This window comes from Zingiber officinale, chromosome 5B (assembly GCF_018446385.1).
Source record: "Zingiber officinale cultivar Zhangliang chromosome 5B, Zo_v1.1, whole genome shotgun sequence".
In the NCBI taxonomy this organism is placed as follows: domain Eukaryota; kingdom Viridiplantae; phylum Streptophyta; class Magnoliopsida; order Zingiberales; family Zingiberaceae; genus Zingiber; species Zingiber officinale.
The window spans coordinates 130,778,515-130,797,222 of record NC_055995.1 but is presented as its reverse complement, the minus strand read 5'-3'; the positions used below and the strand labels follow the sequence as shown (position 1 = coordinate 130,797,222).

General features: G+C 37.6%; 1 protein-coding gene and 1 long non-coding RNA gene across 3 annotated transcripts; both read right to left on the bottom strand.

Annotated features, from left to right (window-relative positions):
• Nucleotides 1-4,958: 4,958 nt before the first annotated feature.
• On the bottom strand, nt 4,959-7,780 carry LOC121986026 (protein indeterminate-domain 5, chloroplastic-like). Its single transcript, XM_042539784.1, has 3 exons — nt 7,161-7,780; nt 6,652-7,048; nt 4,959-5,928 (listed from the first exon to the last, which is right to left on the bottom strand). Exons 1-3 carry the CDS (start codon nt 7,294-7,296, stop codon nt 5,058-5,060), a joined length of 1,404 nt encoding a protein of 467 aa, XP_042395718.1. The 5' UTR covers nt 7,297-7,780; the 3' UTR covers nt 4,959-5,057.
• Nucleotides 7,781-12,185: 4,405 nt separating this feature from the next.
• On the bottom strand, nt 12,186-13,322 carry LOC121986024. 2 transcript variants are annotated; one of them, XR_006113324.1, is made up of 4 exons: nt 13,157-13,322; nt 12,982-13,041; nt 12,801-12,900; nt 12,186-12,663 (listed from the first exon to the last, which is right to left on the bottom strand). It is a non-coding gene; the product is annotated as an uncharacterized LOC121986024 (long non-coding RNA). The 2 variants fall into 2 exon arrangements; XR_006113323.1 differs by having other exon boundaries at nt 12,801-13,041.
• Nucleotides 13,323-18,708: the final 5,386 nt, after the last annotated feature.

Here is an 18,708-nt window from a genome sequence, read left to right as displayed (position 1 = left end):
TCTAGAAATAACATCTTGTTTCTTACCTTTTTAAGAAATGAGGGAAATATCAAGATCAACTCAGAAGTTAGGGGTAGATTAGCATTAGAGCATGCACACAGTTTCAGAGATAGAGTAGAAGAAAAAAAATGCTTTAAAATTGAGTACCCCAAAATACCTGAGAATACAAAGAACAACAACCCAATAAACTATAGTTGATGAAATGACAAATTGACTGACTACATGAACAACATGCGTAATATCTGGATGAGTCACGGTGAGATAAAACCAAGCCCCAATAATAGTTCGGTATAAACTAGGATCCAACCAAGGTGTGCCATCATATGGAGAATACCGACCATTAATCTCAATCTCAATAGAAGTATCAACGACCTATTATCCATAAGATGTGCACGTTCAAACAAATCATATATATACTTTAATTGGAATAAAAGATAATATTTTGGAGAATAAACGACCTCAATACCTAGAAAGTAACATAGTATACCTAAGTCTTTCATAGCAAAATAATGAGTTAACTCATACTTCAAGAAAGCAATTATATCAGAATCATCACCAGTAATAATCATGTTATTAACATTTAACGATAAAAGAATATGACCTGCACTCGTACATCTGATAAACAATGTTAAATCATGATTACTAGGATGAAAATCAAGAAAAATAATCACTATAGAGAATTTCTCAAATCAAGCACGAGGTGCTTATTTAAAACCATAAGGTGCTTTACGAAGTCTACAAACTTCACTAGGTTGGTGTGAAACACCAGGAGGAGGAGTCATATAAACGTCTACATGAAGAATACCATTTTGAAACGCATTCTTGACATTCATCTGAGATATGTTCCATTAACAAACAGAAGCAATGGCAATCAGAGTACGAATAATCGCTATTTTTACAATAGGAGTAAATGTTTCCTCATAATTCATGTCACACTCCTCAGAATAATTTTTAGTAACAAGACGAGCTTTATATCTTTTGATAGATCCATCAGATTTAGTTTTGATCTTGTATACCTAATGAGAACTAATAGTGTGTTTTCCTGGTGGTAACAGTATCAAATCTCATGTATGAGTCTGATGCAGAAAAATTAGTTCCTCAACTATAACATTCTGACAAAGTGGGTTACGAACAAATTTTCTATAGGATACGAGCTTAGAAGAAATAAACAGATGCAACAAATGAAATAAAAGAACGAGAATAACAAGAGTAAGTAAAATCTGGTAGTTAAGTAGACTCACGAACATGAGTAAACAAACAACGGTGGAGAGAATGATCAACCTCAGGAGATGATTGGGTAGTGGAAGAAGGAGCATACGGAGGGGGTATCTCAGGAACCAAAGTACCAAATTCAATTGAGCTACTAATAGGGGTTGTGGGTGAAACTTCCTTAGTGTCGATATTAAAAGGATCAATGTAAAATAAATCTGACTTTGTCATATTATGTGAATTAGCCAAAATAGAAAATAGTAGAATATGCTTAAGAAACACAACATAACGAGAGATATATAATTGTTTACTAATGGGATTGATCTCGTTCAAAAATCGTGGAGATGGGTTAGCTAGGGATGTGGCTGCTCCATTGACTGGATATAGATCTCGTTTCTCTCTACAACATAAGAAACGTCAGTGCCGAACTAGGGAAAGGGTCCCCGGTGTTGGCCTTCCGATGCTCAAGTCAGTCACCGAAAAAAGGAAGAAAATTGAACAACAGTAAGCACTAGCGTGAATAGTGAATAATGCGTACCTCCGTTGGTGCATGAACCCCCCTTTATATAGCGCCCCAGCGGGTGATGTGCACGCATGTTCTCCAATTTATCCTATGAAAGGACTGTCAGGAAACTGTCTCTGACATCATACCTTAACAGGGCATGCAAATCTTTGACAAGACAGTAGAAACTTTCGTCATATGATCCGTCTGTCAACCATGCCTTATGTCAGCGGCAATATCTTTCAGAAGGATATTAAGAGATACGCCAATGATCCCTCTGCTTGGCCAAGTGGGATAACCCTAGGCTGAGAACTTCTCCACTTAGTCGGACTCGGCTGCTCTTCCCTATGGCGGCTCAACTCGGTAGCTTGTTTCTGCTCGACCGGACTAACGCTTCGGTCATCCCAACATTCCTCTGCTCTGTGATGAGAGCCTGATGATCTTGGCTGTACGGGAGTTTTGCTTGGATCAACCCTTTGCTGGTCGGCCAGTTCATGCCCGATTGGCCACTACAGTAGAGCTCCACTCAGCCCCCCTTTAGTGAGCTCGTTGGTTCTTGGCATTGACCTCCTTGACTTTGACTTCCACGTCGGCTGCTATCTCTGTCCTTTGACCCGCACTTAGTGAACCCCCCTTTATCACCGCATCAAAGATCAAAACAATGATATCCTTGTTGACGAACATTATAACCTAAAAAGACACATAGAATAGACTCAGGGGTTAACTTATTACCCTCAACATGTGGATAAAGGACAAAGTAAATACAACCAAAAATACTCAAAGAGGAATAGGTAGGAGCATGCCCATACAATTTTTTAAAAAGTGACAAGCTGAATTGTGTGAAATTAGAATTCTATTAATCACGTGAGCAACGATAAGGATTACTTCCCCCAAAAGACACTAGAAACATTGACAGATAATAAAATAAACATGGTGGCAAAAGGCGAATACCCTCGCCCTCAGCACCCCTGCCAACCCATCCTAGGGCCAACACGGAGGAGGTAAATCATGGATGACTACTAGCCTTTGAATTAGTGACTAGCACATAAGGGAGACATTTATCTTGCCTTTGCCGAGATTCGAACCCCAGACCTCATTGTGCCAACACCTCATGTGCTAGCCACTAGATCGTCCCGAGGGGACCACAATAAAATAAACATGTTATTTCAACAAGATGTCTATGTTTCCATTCAACCACACCATTCTGTTCAAGAATATCTGTACATGAGGCTTGATAAATAGTACCGTCAAAAGCAAGTAAACATGAAAAATGATTCGAAGTGTATTCACCCCCAAATCACAATGAAAGTACTTTATAACACCAAAATGTTGAGTTTTCATAAGAGCTCTAAAGTTATTGAAAATAGTAAAATAATCAAACTTGTGTTTCATAAGATAGACCTAAGAGTAACAAGTGCAATCATCAATAAATGAAACATAATATCTTGACCCCCCTATTTGTATGAATAAGAGAGGGTCCTCATACATCATAATATATAAGATCAAATGGAATAGAAAAAAAAGAAAGACTTTTATAAAATGGTAAGATGAAAAATTTGGCCAGTTTATAACCACTACAATCATAAATATTAGAACTTTTAAAGGTAAAAAATACTCCTGTAGAATATAAAAATTGCAAACGAGATACTGAAATATAACCTAAATAAGAATGCCGCAAATAAAAATCAGAAGATGAAAACTCAAACGAAAAGATGATAAATCCACACACGATGTTACAACGTCTGGTACTTTGAGTTGATCCAAACCATAGAGTTCTCTTTGCCTACGACCTATCCCAATCATCTTCTAAGATCGTAGATCTTGACCATAACAATTGGATGAAAAAAAGAAACTATATATCCATACTCACATAATTGATTAACAAAAATAAGATTTAAAATAAGACTCATAATATAATAAACATCAGTAAAAGATAAACAAGACGTAACAATTGAACCAGCACCCACTAATGGCATAGGAGTATCATCAGCAATCACAATAGATATAGATGAACTGGGAGAAAAAGAAATAGAAGATGATAAATTAGATGACATATAATAAGAGATACCAGAGTCCAAAACCCACAAGGATAAAGATCTACTTGAAATATTAGATGTTAACAAACCTATATAATAAGAAGTTGACATTACAAAGGGTTGCGAAGCAAAGAATTGTTGAAACTGTTCAAGCATATACAAATCAAGTTTCCATGATAAATTAGATGGCATATAGTATATCATAATCCGAAATCCACAATGATAAAGATCTACTTGAAATACCAGATGTGGGAAGTATTGGAAATCTCCATGTGTCCTAAAAGGTCAACTGCCAAATTAAAATAGAGTTCAAAGTCAAGATAGGTCAACGGGATTATCTCCACTAGACCTACCTAGGATGAGTCGTTCCCCTATATATCCCACTCAATTGCCTCTGGGACGAGAGGCTTCACCATTCGTCTCAACGCTGCCGAGACGAATGGAGAACCACCTCTGGTCTTGGCAGGACCGAGACTAGAGGCTCCTCCAAGACCCAAAGGATCTTCACCAAAATGAGAAGCTTCATTAGTCGGATCAATTCAACCAATCCGATTGTCCTACTCAATAGAATCAGTTCTATCGTTTGGATTGTCATGCTCAGTTGGATTAGTTCTATCAATTTGATCGCCCCCATTCAATCATCTCAGCCTCGTAGATTGGATGCTCAACTCCTCACTGCTTAGTCCCACCGACCGGACACTATGCTCCTCGTCGCTCAACCCTCCAACCTGACGCTCCCCTCGGCCATGTCAAATTAGGATTCCTTCACTTAACATGTTATGCCCTTTAACTCAACTATCTTATAGGTTGGCATAACATATGGGATAATACGTGGGTTGTCAGAGCACATAAAGTGACATGGTGTGACCTTATATGATCTTCTCCAGTATAGAACGTGGGTGACATGACCCCCAAATACGGTGACATGACACCATATGACATTCAATTAATGAGGAAATAAGTATTATTTCCAGAAACCTACATCTACGGGCAAAGATATGTATATAGACATACATATACTCATTAATCATTGTATTTTCCTAGCTATTGTTCTTCTTCTCCACCTCCCCGTCAAAAACGGAGTCAGAGCAATCCTTATCTTCATTCTAACTCTCTTTGTCTTAAGTTTAGCAGGCGTTACGGTTGATTCCGCTCTCTTCATCTTTCTCTTCCTTAAGTTTGAAGACTCCGTCAATATAAAAGACAGCTCATTGATGGTCCAACATGAACAACTACTAATTATTATTAATTATTATTAATGATTCTAATTATAACGAGATTATACGTACGCTTATATATATATTACATTCTCACGGGTTGCTCCTCCTGGAAAAAGCCGACTTCATCTCCGACTCCAACACGCATAAATTGGCGACGCCAAGGAAGTCCCTCGTCAGCCCGTTGTCGGCAGCCGGCGTGCCCCTGCCGGCGGCGTGGTGCAACTTGGCGGCATCGTCTACCACGTTAGCGTTGTTGTTGCCGTATACACCGCCGCTTAGGGAATCCATTAGGGTTTGAAAGGTCCTGCCGGTGTCCACCGGTTGCGCTCTCGAGGTGTCTGAGTGGTAAGCGGCGCCGGCGAGCAAGGAGCCGCGGCTGTTCTGCGTCGCGGCGCCCATCTGCGAGGCCTTCTGAAGCAGCGCGGTGGCGGACATCTGCGGCGTCAGCGCTGCGGCCGCGGGCTCGGTGGGGCCGGCCGCGAGAAAAGGAGAGGCGTCGTCGTTGCTCATGCTGATGCCGGGGAAAAGACTGCCGGCGGACCTTGAATTGTGGAATTGATCGGAAGGGAGCAGTAAGTGATGGGCGCCGCCGGCACCACCGGCTGCGGCGTTGTTGGAGAAGAAACTGAGGTTGTAAAGACTTCCCGGCGAGGAATTTATGTTGCTCTGCATGTCTTGGATCAAGCTATTTAAGTCGTGGCCGAATCCAGCGCCGGCATGGTAGGATTGCGTCGGCCGGAACAAGGAAGAGCCAGTCGCAGTGCTCAAGTGGCCGAACTGTGGATTCTCCGGAGGAACAAGGTCCAAATTGATCCCGCCGGCGCCGACACCGTTGCCATAAAAGTTTCCGCCGCTTCCTCCACCGCCAGCTGCTCCAACGGCGGAAATGCTGTGGGGGAGCCTCGCCGTCTCCTGAGCCAGCGCGTCACAGAAGGCTCTGTGCGTGATGAAGCTATCGCGCCTGCATGCATTTAACACTTCGATTTCATGAAACACGAAAGAGGAATACAATTCAAATCCCCTGAAACGAAAGAGGAATAAATCGATCTATATATATATATATATAAACTTAAACAGCAAATCCAGCTCATGAACTACTCGACGCACGCCGCGACGCCGTACCAAATCCATGCAAGCATTAATCAACCGGCCGGAATCAAGCTTGGCAGATCGACCTGAAACAGTCTCACCACATCATGTCATGCATCTCGATCGATTCTGATTGATCGGCGGACAAGGATGGCGTGCGGTAAAATCCCAGTTTTACTCATCGACAGAGGTCAGAGACGGCAGTGCTGCTTCCCGCATGCATGTCTCTAAACCCACAACCCAACAAATTGGCCATGGCACCGCAATTGTAAAAGACAACTGCACTTCTCTCAATCCGTCTACGTGGTGACAAAAGATGAATATATTCATCCCCAATGTTTCTATCAATTCATCCCAGGATTAACACGGAAGAGACCATCGATCAACACGTGATGACAAAAAGACGAATACACTCGTCCTAATGCCCCTGGGGGAGAGGGTAAGAGCTAGCTAGTTTCTTGATTTCATGATCTCCGCGCGCCTGAATCGATGAAACCCCGGCCTAACCCTATCCCTAGATCACGGAACCCTAATGGAAGCTTACGTGTGAGTTAGTGCAGGTGAAGGAATGGATACGGAGAGAGGAAAGTGGGACCTGGAAAAGGGAGTGCCGCAGTCGCAACGGTACTCGCGGGTGCCGCAGGTCTTGGAGTGGGCCTTCCAGTCGGACTGGACGGCGTACTTCTTGGAGCACTTGTCGCACTTCCACTTCTTCTCGCCGTGCTTGCGGCAGTAGTGCTTCTTGATGCCGGTGAGGTCGCCGAGGGCGCGGGAGGGGTCGTGGTGCGCGCAGGAGGGCTCGGGGCAGAGGTAGACCCGCCGCCGCGCCTCCTTCGGGTTCCTCTGCTTCAGCTTCCACGGCAGGTTGTGCCCCCGCCGGTGCAGCTGCAGGTTCTGCTCCCGCTGGAACCCCTTGCCGCACACCTCGCAGACGAACCGGTTCGTCGCCAGGAGCGTCTTCGGCGACAGAGCGATCACCTCCGCGTCCGGATCTGATCATTCGACCGCCGCCGTCCATCACCATCCTCAAAAATAAAAAGATAAAAAAAAAAAAAAAAACTTTGAATACTCAAAACAAAACGAAGAAGAAGGCAGATGAGTTACTCGGATTTCCAGCCTGATTTCGCTTCTTCTTAGGAGCAGCTGGTGCAGAAGCAGCGGCGGCCGACGACTGTTGCTCGCTGAGCTCGTCTTCGCCTCTAATTCCAAAGCAAGGAACCGACGAAGAAGCTGCTGCCATGGGCTTGGATGGAATTAAAGCAGGAAAGCAACAGGAAACTTTTCTCAGTTCTGCTATCTTGTTTTGAATCTAATTAATCAACAAGAGGATAAAGACGAGCCAGGAAAGATCCCCCAAATCTAAGTACAAGAACTATACGAACACGAGGTAGTCAGCCACCGGAAAGCCTCCAAATTCTGCTTGTGCTACACAACAAAGAGGAGGCAAGGATCCAAACAAACTGTGGCACTGGAGTGACAATTAAGTAGTATAAAGAGGGAGAAGACGAGAAAGAGAGAGGGAGAGAGAGAAGGTAGCTAGTCTCTCTTATGGATTCCTCCTCCTCCTCCTCCAAACCTCTCTTTTGGCCATCTTTCCTTTGCTCGATCCTTAATTTGCACCACAAAAAGTTTAGTCAGATGAGAGGAGGATGCCAAGTAATTAAGTAAGGGGCAATGGGAGGAGGTGGAGATGGAGGTGGAGGAGGAGGTGCGGTGGTTGATGAGATGATGAGGCAGAAGAGCCTAATTGAGGATGTCACCTTGGTGGGGCCCAGGATAGGGAGAGGGTTGTAGCTTGTATTTGTATTTATATTTGCATTGATAAAGAGATGATGAATTTTTTTATATATATAGCGGTACGATGATGTGATGGTAAACTGTAGGATGAATTTTTATAGAATTAGGGTTTGATTTTCTCGAAAGATCAATATATACGGTGATGTCTACCATAACTTATCTCCAAGATTAATGAGAGAAAAAAATATATAAATGAGAGAAATTTAAGAGCATCTTTACATTATTGGATGCACTTAGATATTTATAAATAAATGGGAGACCATGCCTAAGTATGACATGTAATTGTAAAGGGTCATATCTAAGTTTGGCCTGAGACTATAGAGAGTAGTATGAGGGATCATATCCAATTATGGCATAGAATGCTAGGATAGGAATGGCCATTTGGGCAACATTGAGAGTTCGGGATGGAGAGTTCATGAAACTTAGAGTATTCAGAAGGAGGGGGCTCTTAGTACTTTGGAGAGGAGACAAGGACTCAGTTATCCGAGATAGTGACTCAATGAATCTTTACTTGTGTCAGACAGAGTATAATCCAAGATAGGCCATATAGGTATGAATATTATTGATAGTCTCAACATCTATTAAAAGGTGTATTAATAGTAGTATGTGAATGTCATTAATTCTGGCAAGATCTGTTGATTCATTCACATTTAATGAAACTTTTATTTTAGTTGGATTCTATTGTAAATAAATTAGTAGTTGTTACTTTCATCTATGATTCTAATTTACAAGGAGTATTTTTATACAAACTTAGCAATTCAAATAGATTATAATATATTATGTAATTTTTTGAAATGATACTTCTGGCTGTGAATCCACCCCTTGTTTAATTTGTATTTTTGTATGTAAATGTTATGCAGTTAGCTACAGCGTATTATTGGGAGATTTTCTTCTTAATGAGTAGCGGATCTGAGAATGTTGGCTGTCAGGATGAGTTTTCATATGTATTTCTCCGATTTATCCTAGCGGCGGCTAGTAGAAAATTTATCTGGATTCGGACCGGTTACCCCAAATTTGATATTATCTAACTTGATTAATCATTTTTGTATGTAAATGCTCTGTATTTCTATAAAAATAGAAGTATGCTTATGTTCAATAGCTATTATAAATAATTTATATTATAAGGGGCTAAATAGAATATTATATCAATAAAAGTTAATTATATATAAGCTAAGGTAGAAGAGATTAGTTAGGGAGATTATCGCTAATCTTTGCCTTTGCATGGAAAAAGAGTGGGAGTTATCCTTAACTTGTGAAATATCATGTGTCCCTCTTCTGATGGATGTATTATTTCTTTGTCTCTTCTTGATTAGCTTGATTAGCTTGGTCTCTTCTTGATTAGCTTGGCCTAAAAATTTTATTAGCTTGGCCTAAAAATTTTCCAAGATACATCAACAATATTGTTGATCGATCAACATATTTAACTCTTAGTTATTTAATTAATCAATCAAGATGGTTGATGCTTAATTATGCACTACTCTTTCTTGGGTAGGTGTATCGTATGCCAAAAGATTACACTTTGCATGTTATTCTAATAGTAATGATTTTAATAAAGTATTTAGTAGTGAGGTTATCCCTTTATCTTCTGTATCACAATGTGCTCTTATATCATAATGTGTCCCTAGGAGTAATTAATTTAGTGTTTATTGTACTATGACATCTATAATTGTTTATTCGATACAGTCAAGAAATGGCCTACTAAAGGAATCGTTTATAGTGATAAATCCTATGTTAATTAATCATTTTGTCTTTATATTGCTTTACCAACTTTGTTTAAAATGTTTCATAATGGATTCATAATTTTTGATAAAACCAAGAAAATAAATAACTTAGATTATACCCTAATATTGACATGAATTATGCAGCAATAATGAATGGAGCATACATATTTTGAACAATAAAAAGTGCATCAATAATGACAAGGACAAGAGTATTTAGTAATGTGAATCTTAAAGTAATAATAATAATAATAATAATTGTGAACCAAACTTTTAGATTTCGAGCTACACTCTAATATTTTAGGGAAAAGTTTTGTCCATTAGCCTTGGTAGCATTCTTGTAGATCTTATATTTTTTGGTAGTCAAAAGATGTTAACTGAATTAAATTTAGAATGAGCAAATGTTGAAGCGCAATACTTAATAAATGTTCAATATGTTAACACTAAGATATGGTGATAACTTTAAGATATACAAATAATGATGGCTTAAAGATGCATGAAATGGAGATAATTTTAATTTCCTATTGCTATTTAAATTCTTCTTAAAACAGATGATTCATGCACATGTATTCTTGAATTTCACCATGAATACCTTACTCACATAGGTTGGTTATGTTATTGAAATCGTTGTGTTATCGGTTGTGATTCCTCATTTGAAGAAAATAGTTTAGTTTGATATCGTTCTAACATTAGCGGAGTCTCTCGTTTAGCCATTCGAACTCAAGAGGCATGAGACGAGAAAGGAGGGAGACTAAAGACACTAACAAAGCTACTAGCTAGGAAGCAAACCAATAGCTACTTTTCATTTTAGGCTTTTCCCACAACTAGATACTCAAGAAAATACACTAATTTGTCTCTTATTTTCAAAGTCCAGAAATAAAGTTTTGGGGGACACATATGAGGCATTCTCAAAGAATGCATCAAGTGGTATAAAGAGAGTCCATAAAGTGCAGCAGCTTTTCTTTCACTGAGTTACCACCTTAAAAACTTTGATCATTCCTTGGCACATCCTTTCCTATCTTTCACTACAATTTGATGTCCTTAATTAATTATTGAAATCTCCAAGAAATGCTTGATATGTTTCATTGGAAAGAGAGAAGACTATGTGTATATATATAATATTAAAGCTAGCAAGCTGATGAATTATATCTCAATAATGCAAACTCACTGATTTGGCAGTGGCCCATGTGTCCCTTCTTCTGCTCACCTAAAAGGAAACGCAGGCATGTTTAGGGTTTCAGAAAAGACCAGTCAGGTGGCTTTCCACCTAAAGGGGAGAGAGGTGGCAGGGAGTCCACAGACAAGGGATGTTTCTTGTGCTTTGTCTTCATGGAATTTGGCCTTTTCCTCTCCACAGTGTTGTATGGCTGTTTACAATATGTGAGAGATCAGCGGCATTGAAATGCGCAAAGCTTGTCTACTTGTAGTTGTTGTGTTTCTGTTTGTGTGTGTGTGAGAGAGTGTTGATTGATTCTCTCTTGACAATGGTACCAAAAGATTTAATTTTTATGGTGTGTAGTTAATTTTCAGATCTTATAAGTTTACAATTTTGATCATTCATTTGAGAATTATCAAATTACACCAATTTCTAGAGAGAAAAATTGACTCTCTAAACCATGCTTAACTCATAGAGAACATGAATCATAGAAGGAAAAATGTACCATCTAACTATTCATCAATTAAGTTTTAGCATTGCTATTTATCAACTTTGTAGTTAGATAATTGAGATTATATATCATATATTTATATAATTTTTTATGGGTAATTTTTGCAATCTTACCTCTACCTCGAAGCTCTTTCTAAAGGTAATTGATTACTCCATTGTCCTGCCCTAGAACACTGTCCACTGCAATCAGTCCTCATATGACACCATTAGATTCCTTGTCCATGATAGTACCTAGATTTCACAATGACTCGTGATGTCATGTTAGCCTACGGCGTCCTTACATATTTGACTCATCCAATTTGAACTTTCAAACACATAACATGTTAGTCCATCATGGATTTTGATCCTTGACTACCATATTTGAGTAGTTTATGTTTGATAAATTAGTTGAGTTGTAAGTTGATAAGGTTAAGTAGATGATCAATAACTAATAATTATTAGATGGATGGATGAGTTGAAATAGGGCTTTTGTCCTTGAAAGGATGCCCAAAGCATTTGATTTGAATGTAATACTACTACAAACAAAAAAAAGTATAGTAGGACTCTAAAAAGATTGGTTGCCAACAAATTATTGTTCATTGTTAGTAGACCAAATAGTTTAGTGATTGATTGTTATATAAAAGTTATCCAATAATTAATATAATGGTGCTTTGGTAGATTAAATAGGTTTTTTCTTAGTGAATCAAAGGGAATTCAAATTTTAGAGGTTGCAATGTTTAAACATTCGTTACAGCATGTTGGAGATGAACAATAGGTGATGATCCTATCTAAGGAGAGACATTTTCAGGCTTAAGATTTTGTATCAGTATGTATCAACTCGATAATTCAAGATGATAAAAACCCTTGGTTTTGACTGGATAGATGGTCTATGTGCCCAAGCACATCAGATTGAAGTTCCCAATCTATTCAAAGCTTGTGGCAGGTCTGATATCAGTGATCTCATCTATCAATTACATTATATTGGACTTGGGTTGAATGCCAGACATCAGAGAACTTACAGGTGAACTTGAAATACCTAGGCAGAATGCATAAGTTTAACATACTTCAGAACATAAAGCTCCAAGAGCATGCTCATCCTTCACTCCAAAGATGATAAAAGTGTTTACAATGCTTAAGTTTAGCATACTTCCGAGAACATATATTTCCTAGAACATGATGATCCTTTCCTCCAAAGTGGATAAAGATGTTTATTCTACTCAAGTAATAGTTGTTCTAAAAACTCTCAGATGGCCACACAGTGGTCAGTCTTTGCTCCAAAGAAAAAGATCTTTGTCTGGTTGCTAAATAATAGACTGAACTCTATGGCATGGCTCATCAGAGTCGGAGCACCAATGATTGATCCTCTGTATGACTGTGTCTTCTGCAATTCATAAGATGAGTCCATGTTCCATCTATTCAAAAGTTGACAAAAACAGGTTGGTATTGCCTGGCAAATATTTCAAACAGGTGAGGAATGGCAGTCTTTGCTATTCAGATGGAATGAGGTATGCAACACATGGTTAGCATGATTGAGCTCCTAAAAACAACTCAGAGACTCAACAGAACTCAGAGCAAGGGAGATACCACACAGGATGAAGAGCCGGATCAGAGACTCAACAGCATGGCTGATCATCCATCAGTATCAGATCTCAAGAAATCACATAATTTTTCGCACTTGGAAAGCCTACAAACAACCAATAACAACAAACTTGCCAAAACAAACTATTTAAACATACCCAAGTGAACATTAGGGCTATTGCTATACTTGACAGGATATGCATAAGTGCAAACCCAACCGCAGAACACTTCCTCACTCTCTGGCCATCTGAAGATAAAGAAAGAAATGGCTGGCATTATCATAAGGCGGAGAAGCTTAGCGAACAACACAAAATAGACTGCAATGAGCATTCAAAGTTAATGCTGTGGAGAGCTTCGAATACACTCTACTAGAAGAATTCAAGATGCTTGTGACTGTGAACGAGGACGAGCTGCAGCCCTTTCTAGTGCTTTCAAGTGGTTGGTTTCCATCTGCGCCGTTTGTTCTTCTGAAATCTGAACTTTGCTAGGCACAGAGTCACCACTGTCTGGCACTTGTTCTTGTAGTGCTGATTCATTTGTCCTGAGTAGCAACCAGGATTGCTTAAGGATGATTAGGCTTCTGCATTATTAAGGTGCACTTTTTTAAAACGTATTAACACATTGGTAGTAGATTACTAAACTGATCAAGCTTCTTATGACAGTAGGTGATGCTCAAAACTCTTGATCTATTTCCACCCTTGTTAGACAATGGGACTGAGACAGAACTGATATCTTCCTAAAAGGTGTAAATATTTTAAGAAACAACCAAATCAGAATCCATAACACTGTACTAATAAAGTGGCAGTTTTAAAAATCAAATCTTATAGGTGCTGACGGTTGGTAATGGTAGCGTACAAATCCCCACATTTGATTGGAATAAATTATCATACTACCCCTGGTGGATTCTCCCATCCAAGTCATTTATCCTAAAAAAACAAAATACAAAGAGGAAAAGGCAAGAGAAAAAGTAAGAGAAATACACAAAGATCATTCTTCTTCAGGAGATCGCTATAAGTTTTTACCATATTAGGCTTCGTATTTTAATCGCACATACGTATCAATCTTGTTATATTGGTATCAGAGCATTAACAGATTTGATATGCATGCTTGTATGCCTGTTTTTTTTTTTTTTTCTGCAACAATGTTTTGCAAAATTTATGCACGTTGAATCGTGAGATTAATATTGAAAAAGGATGATAAACTGCATCATCTGTGTTGAAATCTCTGTGATAATAATATACCTAAACATGCCAATTTAATGTTCCAAAAAAAAAAAACCATTGCTCCGTTGCGATCTGCCATTGACATTGGGCCCAGTCACGATCAGGCCCCGTCTTTGTGCTCCTGAAGTTGGGGAATGCATCACGACAGAGGGACACTGGCGAAAGAGCCGCGCCGCGCCAAGTTCTCTCTGTCGTTGGACTACCGCGGGCAAAGCTACCGATCGGCTTCTGTAGCCGGAGAGCGCTAGTGACTGTGTCAAGAGGCCAGTGACGAGCAGCCGCTACAGCTAGCGCGTTCGTCGCGACAGAGGCGTGCGGCATGCAGCGTGCGACGTGGGGAGTGTGACGACGTAGGTGATGGTGGGTCGGAAAAAAAAAAACTCGACGCTTTCGGTTTCGTGTTGGCAGTAAAAGCAAGAAATGAATTTAAAAAAACGTTTTTTTTTCCCATGCAGATCAAACGTTATTTTTATTATTTCCATGCTTCTCCTTAAATTGCTGGCTTGTTTAGTTAATTTTTTTAACTGGTTTGACTTAAACTATGTCTGGTTTACTGAACCAGATCAACTAAGTTGATTTAACAAGACCAAATTTGGTTCAATTAGACTCCGATCTAATTCAAATCATTAATTAATTTAATTATACTAATTAGATCCAAACCAAAATCTATTATGGGCCAGTTTGATTTATTAGGTTGGATCTTTCTAAATTTGATTAAATGAGTCAGATTTATTCTAATTGATCAGATTTGATTAAAATTGAGTCAGATTGACTAATAAGTTAGAATTGATTAAATGAACTTAGGTTTAAACAAAAACAACATATATAAGACATCTTTGTCCAATTAAATTAATTTTAATGAGGACAATAAACCAAGTTTAAAGTTTAATTTTCCAATCGATCAATCCAGTGTATCAGTCCACTGAAGCTTTTCAAATAAAGAAATTAATTTTTCTTATTTACTTATGGATTTTGTATATTTTTCTATGCATGTGGGAATTGAAATGAATTGATTTTGTTACTGGTTTGTCGATTTTATATTGACATTATTATTTTTCAATTCCAGATACCACGGATGATATGCACGATGACTCGTTGCGATGTGCAATGGAATGAGCTATTGGAGGAGATTCAGGAGATCAAGTATGACCCATTTATAGGGGTCAGTGAACATACTAGACGGCTTGATCAGTTGTTCTGAAAATTCGAACAAAAAGAGTTTCCAGCCCTGGATAATTATACGATATGGGCTTTGATTCAATCATTGTCAAGGTACCCTAAGGTGGTAGCACACCATATATGAGGGCACTTTGAAGGGCACATTTCATATGCAAAATTGTGAGCTACTTCACCATGACTATCTAGAGGAGGATCCTGAAAAATTTGAGGAGAATCCAAAAGAAAATCCTAAAGAACCATAGGAGGATCTAGAGGAAGATCCTGAAAAATCAGAGGAGAATCCAAAGGAAGATCGTGAAGAATCTGAGAATTCTAAAGAAAGTTCGATTTTAGACTAAATAGAAAATCCTGAAGTTGTTCCACCTAAGATTACCCCAAATGAGTCTAAGTTAAAAGGGATTAAGTTGCTCATTACACTGATATTTATCCTAGTGAGAGTTGTATTGACCTATCTAATTTATTAGAGTTCTGTTATTGTTACTATCATTATGTACGAACAATATTAATTCATTTAATTTATGAGTCATGTAATAATTTATGTAATAATTTCTGTCGTTATGTACGAACATAATTAGTTTATGAAAAGTTATGTTATTTGTTAACAAATTTAATTTAATGATTAGTTCATTTCATAATTAATTCATATTTAATTTAATGATTAATTCATTTGTTGAAATATGTGTAATAAAATTGATCAATATTGATTTGATTGAATTATATGAATGAAGAGTGAAAACGTAGTTATCACTTAATTTTATAAACTAACTCAAATTAATATTAAATCAATCATAAATTACATGCATATGAATTACAGCAAATTACTAAATAATGTGTTTATTTATGTTAGATCATAACAACTAAAGCATCATAACTGAACTCAACAAGGGAGAGAAACTTAATGAGGATAATTGTTCTTAAGGAACAAAAAGTTTTAGAGATTGTTCATCAGTGTTGGGGTTGCAAGGTTGCAAACATAGTCACACATTGAAAACACATGGAAAAGATCATGGGCTTATAAGAGAAAAGATATCTCTATTGGCATAAGGCCTTTTGGGTAAAGTCCAAGAGCAAAACCATGAGGGCTTAGACCCAAAGTGGACAATATCATGTAATTGTGGAGATATCTAAATTTTTTTACCCAACGTATGAGGGAAATGATTAATATGATTTGAGAGCTAAAAACTATTGATCATGAGTTGATTGATGAACAACAAGTTTAGGCAGTATTGAGCCGAAAAAGGTAGATTCATGTTTAACTTCTTTTCATGAGCATAATGTTACTAGTTCAATATTATTAACTGATTCTTATCCTTTGTGGATTATAGATTTGGGAGCAACGAACCATGTGGTTCATGATCAAGCTACATACATGGAATACCGTCGACTATATGCTGGCAACAAATAGATATATGTGAGAAATAATCAAACTCAACCTAAGTGGTGAACGTACCTTGTTTCTACATGATGTCTTTTATGCTCCTGAGATTTGATGAAATCTGGTTTCCGTTACTAGTCTTCTTGATTTGAGTTATTGTATAAACTTTTTCAATCAATATATTGAATTTCAAATTAACTCTATGTTAATTTAGTGTGGTTATGTAACAAATGGTTTCATGGTTCTTGATGTTGAACTGGATATTAATTATGATATTAATGATTGTTTTTTAAACATTGTTTTTACTAGTGATGCTGATATTAATGATGAAGTTTGCATGTTAGACTAGGACATATTGGACAAGAACGAATAAATACATTAGTTAAAGAGGATCTATTAAGCGATTGACTTATCTATATGTGAGCATTGTCTTGCTAGAAAAACAACTAGAAAACCATTTGATAAGACTATTAGAACTGAATCATCATAGCAATTAATTCATTCGAATATTTGTAGTCTGATAAATATGAAGGTTAGGCATGGAGGCTCATATTTTATTACATTTATTGATGACTTCACACGTTACGGTTATATGTATTTGATTTCTCATAAATAGGGATGGCAATGGGGCGGGGCGAGGACGGGTTTGCCATTCCCATCCTCGTCCCCGAATTCCATCCTCACCCTCATCCCCACTTTTTCGGATTCGGGGAATTTTCGAACCCGAACCAATGGGAATCCAATCCTTATCCTCGCTCCCATCCATGAAATTAATTTTATACTATTATTATTTTACTATTAGTATTAATTATAATATTAATATTAATATTCATATTATTAATAATTTTATTATTAATATTTTAATTTTTTAAATATTAATATTATTATCAATATTATTTAATGGCACTATTATTAATATTTTTTTAAAATATTATTATTATTATTATATTAATATTAATAATAATAATAATAATATTATTATTATTATTATTTTCGGGACGGATTCCCATCCCCAAACTCGCCCCATCCCCGAATAAATTGAGGATATCTATCCCCATTTCGAGTTTTCCCCATAGGGCCCCGAACTCATGGGAAAAATTACCATCCCTACTCATAAATTTAAAGTATTAGATTGCTTCAAATGTTATCTAAATGAAGTTCAGAATCAATTGGAACGTAAGATTAAAATTGTACGCACTGACCATGAGAGTGAATATTTGTCTGATCAGTTCAAGATAATGTGCAATGAGAAAGAGATTATTAGACAGCTAACTATCCCTGGAACTCCATAATAAAATAGAGTTGCTAAAAGAATAAATCAAACTCTTCTAAATATGGTTAGGTCTATGATGACTTCAACTAATTTACTAATTTCCTATTAGGAGATGCATTATTAGCTACAACCTATATACTTAATCCCGTGTCTTCTAAATATGTTTCATCTACTTCATATGAACGCGCGACAGGTAAAAAATCAGATTTGAGTAATCTAAGACCTTGGAGGTCAGATGCCCATGTTTATGATAAGACTCATAAATATGAAAAATTAGGACCTAGGAGTAAAAGTGTATCTTTGTAAAATATTTCGATATTTCTAAGGGTTATACTTTTATCGGTGAGCAACAAAATAAAATCATCTTTGAAATAGAATCCAGAGATATTACTTTTCTTGAAATTGAGTTCCCAACAAAATATGAAGTTGATAAGACAATTCTTTTATTTACAATAGAGGAGGAGGATAATATTTCTTTATCAACAAATCAGGTATCACAAGAGATGCTTGAATCTAGTCAACCTAGTGGGAATAATTTATCAATTAATGAAATGTTTTTTCAACAATTCGACTTACATAGAAGTAGTCGTAAGATTATTCATCGAAGGTGTTGGGATTCAATCAAAGTCCCACATTAAAAAGATTTGGTAAAAAATCATGGGGTTAAAAGGATGTAGGATATCTCCATTGGCATGAGGCCTGTTGAGGAGAACTCAAGAGCAAAGCCATGAAGGTCTAGGCTCAAAGTGGACAATATCATGTCATTGTGGAGATATGTGGACATCCTTTTGCACAACAAATGGTATCAGAAGATGGTCCAGACCAGATGTCATGTGGGGCAGTCTTGAATGAAGTTGAGAGTGG